Consider the following 5,519-nt stretch of genomic DNA (forward strand, 5'->3'; position numbering starts at 1 on the left):
GGACCGGAGGGTCCATCAGAGTTGTGGGGCTGGAGGGTCGCACTGAGACACATTGACCAGAGGGTCTTACAGAGCTATAGCCTCGAGTGGCTAATTATATATGTGTGGTATTTTAGGGAACTCACTAAGCCTTGTGCTTACCGTGTTATGTGATATGTGTTTCAGGTTTTTCTCAGGATCACGGGACGTTACCGGCTTGATTGTACACCAGAGAAAGAGTTATGCTTTGATGATCATGGATTATTATCTAAACAATCATGGAGTTGTGTTTTATACATTAAATAAAAGAGATTTTGTAATATATGTTATGAGAACTGCGAGATTTTAAATGAAAATTTACTTGAAAATTTACGGTGTTACAAAAACTGCATAATCTCAATCGTTTGAATGACCTTTACACGCAGGTTATTCATGAATAAAATTAAATATAATATATGGTCTAATGTTATTTATAGTTGTTGTTATTTTTAATTATTTTTTTAAAATTTATTTGCTTAATGTTTTAATTTCTATCATTGTAATTATTTTAAACATTAAACATTAGTTTTTGTTTTTAAAGGTAACAATATAATCATTTATACATAGTTAACTTTAACTATTATTATTATAAGTTATTTTAAACTACTTATTTGAAAACTTATAATGATTATAAAAGTATTTTTAAGAAATATTTTAGTTAAATTGAGATTACAATTTAGTTTTTTTTATTTATAATTACGATTTATCACTTTTAACCATCACAAATATTCTTTGAGTTTTTTAAATGGAACTGAAATATATATTTAAGTCGACCATATAACATTATATTAAATTAACAATTTAAATATTTTATCCAAATTGTTAAAAAATTGTAGCTTTAAACTGATAATGGTTTATATACTACACCATATTAAATTTAATAAATTAAGTATAATATGTTAAAAGTTAAAGACATAACTTTATAAGTAGAAGTAAATATATTATTTTAATATTAAAATTTAGCTTACTTTTGATTACACATTAGATTTAATATTTATTTAACCTTATTAACAAACTTATAATAATTAATAAAAAAGACACTCCACTTTACCACCTTTAACTATTTACAAAATATTCTTTGAGTTGTTTAAGTTGAACTAAAATTTATATTTAAGTTGATCATACAATGTTATATTTGAATTAGCAATTTAAGTATGTATCCAAACTGTTCAAAAGTTGTAGATTTAAAATGATAATGAATTATATACAACAACATATTAAAACTAATAAATTAAGTATGATATGTTAAAAGTTAAAGACATAATATTATAAGTAGAAGTAAATATATTATTTAAATATTAAAATTTAGTTTATATATGATTACACTTTATGTTGGATATTTATTTAATCTTATTAACTAACTTATAATCATTATTAGAAAGAAATTGAAAAGTCTAAGAGTTTCAATTGAATGTGATGAAAGGAAAATGTTTCATTTATAAGTATAATACGCGAATGCCCACACGTTGCACAAAAAGACCTAAACAACCCAAATAATATTTGTAAATAGTTAAAAATGATAAATTATAGTGTTTTTCTAATAATGATTATAATTTAGTTAATTATATTAAATAAATATCAAACCTAAAGTGTAAACATAAATAAACTAAATTTCAATATTATAATAATATCTTACTATACTTGTAAAATTATTATTTTAACTTTTAACATATTATATTTAATTTATTAAATTTCATATGTTGTATGTAAGTCATTATCAGTTTAAAGTTATAAATTTTGAAATGTTTGAACAAAATACTTAAATTGTTAATTTAAATATAACATTACAGTATCAACTTAAATATAAATTTTAATTACACTTAAAAACTCAATGAATATTTTATAAATAATTTAAAATGATAAATTGTAGGGCTAAATACACCCTTTAGGTTCGACATTCTAGATTTCACTACCAACTAGTTATACTGCTAGTTATCACTATTTAGTTTTCAACTTAATTTTGATTAATACACCCTCTATATGTATTTACATAAAAATGGGCTGTCTTGATCCATTAATTATTGCCCATGCTTGGACCATCAACTTTAAGATAAACTTAAAAATAGGGAAAAGATAGGTTATTGAAGGAGAAATTAAGATGGAATCAATTACAGAATGAATTGCTTTTTGGTCACGTGTCTCAGCTGAATAGAACACAGTATTCAAGTCTTCATCAATTAACTACAAATTGCTCAAGTATATATTCTCTTGACTCTTGGTCATATGCAAAAACAGAAAAGAGTCCCCAAAAAGCTGATAAAAAGTCATCTTTCTTTTTCAAAAAGGTATCTCCTTTTCTCTCCCGGTTTAGGTGACAGGCTCAACCCCTAGTCATCCCAGTTTTCTATGAAGCTTGATTTTCATGATTATTACATCAAATCATGAACCCTATTCCTGGTATTTATTGCTACGAGGTTTTTGGGTCTAAAAAATAAAACTCGAAGAGCATTATATATATTGCATCTGTATTGATTTCTTGATTTACAGATATAACATGTACTTTCTAGTCTCCTTCCCATGATGTTTTGGTATTTGTGGAATGTCATATGAAGAATTACTTTCCTCTAGAAATGTTTTCAAGCAAAAGAGATTTTGTTAAACAATATTCTGTTAAATTTCTGGAAAGAAGATCATTTATTCATTTAGTCTTTATATGTTTTCTATGAGATCTGATGAAAATAATTTCTACTTGCAGGCGAGATTGGAACTAACATCCAAAAATATAAAAGCGATGGAGTCTTCGGCTTGGCTACCGGAACTGGTATGTAAAACATATAGGATGGACGTAGTTGTCGATTTATTTGGAATCATATATATTATCTGGATTTCTTTTTCAATCATTATTTTATGTTCGTTGAATCCATATTTTAGGAAATGCAAGAGCAAGGGTTCATGAATCAATACCAGATGAACAAACCTTATCATCATATGATGGATCATGATTTCAGTGTTGATTCATTTTCCTCGGAAAGCTACACAGAAAACCCATCTTTTATCGATCAATCTTTTCAAACTTCGAAGGGCCTTGAAGAACCATCCAACATCAAGCAGCTAAGTAGCTACAAAAAGAGCAATAGTATTAACATGAATTTTACCCCAACTGAAAAATCAACGCCAAAGCTACTTTCTGATACTCCTAATACCTTCACAATTTCTTTTGGGGATAAAAAGCCTAAAGACGAGATTCTTTCTTTTAGCGATTCACTGGGTTTCACAGCAGCTGATACCAAAAAAGTTCCGACGATGATAAGGAACCCTATTCAGGTTCAAGATCATGTATTGGCCGAGAGGAAGAGAAGAGAGAAGTTGGCTCAGCGGTTTATGTCTTTGTCTTCCCTTCTTCCTGACCTTAAAAAGGTACAACATTATCCCAAGAATATATACATACCCTAAAATTCGTAACTAGTAATAGCAACTTTGAGATCTTTTTGATTTGTTTGTTAATTAATGAGCTGCGAATTCTCTGGTGGTAGATGGACAAGGCAACTGTGTTAGAAGACGCAGCGAATTACATACAAGAACTTCAAGGCCGTGTGAAGGAACTTGAGGGTTTATCAGAACTGAAAAGAAAGAACATGCAAGGGTCGGATATATCTGCAAAGAGATCGAGGCTTAGTAATTGTAGCGATGACGATGGTTCTTCTTCTAATGAAACAAACTTTGAAGAGAGTAGTAGTCCTTGTAATCCAGAGATTGAAGTGAGGGAGTCAGGATTCAGTCTACTAGTAGAAATCTACAGTCGGAAAAACTGTACAACATTGGTCAAAGTGCTAAGAGAGATACAGAAGCTTGGTCTATCTGTCATCAGTAGCAGCACCATGCCGTTTGGTGATACTGCTCTTCTTATCACCATTGTTGCTCAGGTATACTTCTATGTTTCCGAATCCATAATCATGAAATTGAAATGGAAATTAAATCGTATTCTCTTTCTTGCATTGACATTCAAATGTATAATGCACATATCATATGGATTCAATAAACCTTGATAGGTGGATCTGATTCATTTTTTTCTTTATTTACGCAGAAGAATGACGACTTCATTATGTCATCAATGGATCTTGTGAAGAACCTCCAACTAGCTATTTGTACTTTTAACTAATAACACATCCTTGTCAATTTATCAAACGGCTCACATGTGTAAGAAAGGAAAAGTAGTTGAGAACATTTTCATCCGGCCCCTTTGATGATTCAGCCTTTTCTAATATGGTTGTTTGAATATGTGATTTATTTTTAGATGTATCCACTATAAGATCATGTCCGATCCACCTCTAATTTTTACATGGTTGGCACTGTGCCATGACTCTTATACTTGACACACAGTATGAAAAAAAATTAGGTTTTAAGTGTATATAAAATAAATAATTTTAAAAAATGCATATAAAATTATATATATATATATATATATATATATATATATATATATATATATATATATATATATATATATATATATACACTTTCTAAGACTTATACTTGACACACGTTTGAAAAAAAAAATGTTTTAAATCATATATATAGGATATAGATCCGGTAAGAAAATTTTTTAGTAGGAAGGTAAGAAGTTTTTTTTCTACATATTTTTATGACGAATAAAATAAATGAATCAAGATGATTCATTTGTAAGATGATTCACAAGAAAAAATTCTCAAAAAACATCTTTATGATTCATTTTTAAGTAAATTAAGAAAAAATTCATTTTTATGACAATTTTAGTGAATAACAACAAAATCATTGTATAAATGAATCATCGAGATGTTTTTTTGAGAATTTTTTCTTGTGAATCATCTAATAATTCATTTTGTTTGTTCGCGAAAAAAATATGTAGAAAAAAAAACTTCTTACCTTCCTACCAAAAATTTCATTCTTATTTGATCTTGACTCTCTCTCTCTCTCTCTATATATATATATATATATATATATATATATATATATATATACACACACACACACACATATATATCAATATGATTTTTAGGGAAAATTATAAGTTTATAAAAGAGTTTAACATTTTGAAACACTTTTGATGACTTGATGTCATTTTATCACAATTTGAAACTATTTGATTTAAAAATATTTTTGAAATCCATTTGTAAGATATTTTGAATCCATTTGTTTGTAACAAAAAATCCTTGTGTTAGACTTGTATCCCCCCCCCCCCCCCTAAGATAGTAAAAACTATGAAAATACGGGGGGTATGAACTCACCTTTTGGTAGGTGATTCAATTGATGATTTTGGTATAGGATGTTTACTCACCTTTTGTAGGTGATTCAATTCCTTGAGGAAATGAAGAACATTTGATGATCCTAGGCCAGATTCTTAGAAGATTCAAAGGTTTTCAGATGGTTTTTTTTGTGTTCTTCGCGAAAACTAGTGAAATCAATGGGTTTCATCCTAGTATAAGAAGATTGAAGGGTGTTATTGAAGTGATAACAAGATCAAGAAAGGATACCTATTAGATCTTATGAAGAATTAGTGATTATCACTTGAAATTCATGAGAAA

At 28.2% G+C, this 5,519-nt stretch overlaps 1 protein-coding gene across 2 annotated transcripts; it reads left to right on the plus strand.

Annotated features, from left to right (window-relative positions):
* The first annotated feature begins 2,222 nt into the window (after positions 1 to 2,222).
* On the plus strand, positions 2,223 to 4,290 carry LOC145029183 (transcription factor bHLH18-like). Of its 2 annotated transcripts, none has more exons than XM_078977785.1 (5): positions 2,223 to 2,303; positions 2,714 to 2,779; positions 2,890 to 3,375; positions 3,492 to 3,881; positions 4,043 to 4,290. In XM_078977785.1, the coding sequence occupies exons 2-5, from the start codon at positions 2,750 to 2,752 to the stop codon at positions 4,115 to 4,117; spliced, it is 981 nt and encodes a 326-aa protein (XP_078833911.1). In that variant the 5' UTR covers positions 2,223 to 2,303; positions 2,714 to 2,749; the 3' UTR covers positions 4,118 to 4,290. The 2 variants fall into 2 exon arrangements, with proteins under 2 accessions (XP_078833911.1, XP_078833912.1); XM_078977786.1 differs by lacking the exon at positions 2,223 to 2,303 and adding an exon at positions 2,322 to 2,415.
* Positions 4,291 to 5,519: the final 1,229 nt, after the last annotated feature.

The sequence above is a fragment of the Lactuca saligna genome, chromosome 2 (assembly GCF_052625555.1).
Source record: "Lactuca saligna cultivar CGN05327 chromosome 2, ASM5262555v1, whole genome shotgun sequence".
Lineage (NCBI taxonomy): Eukaryota > Viridiplantae > Streptophyta > Magnoliopsida > Asterales > Asteraceae > Lactuca > Lactuca saligna.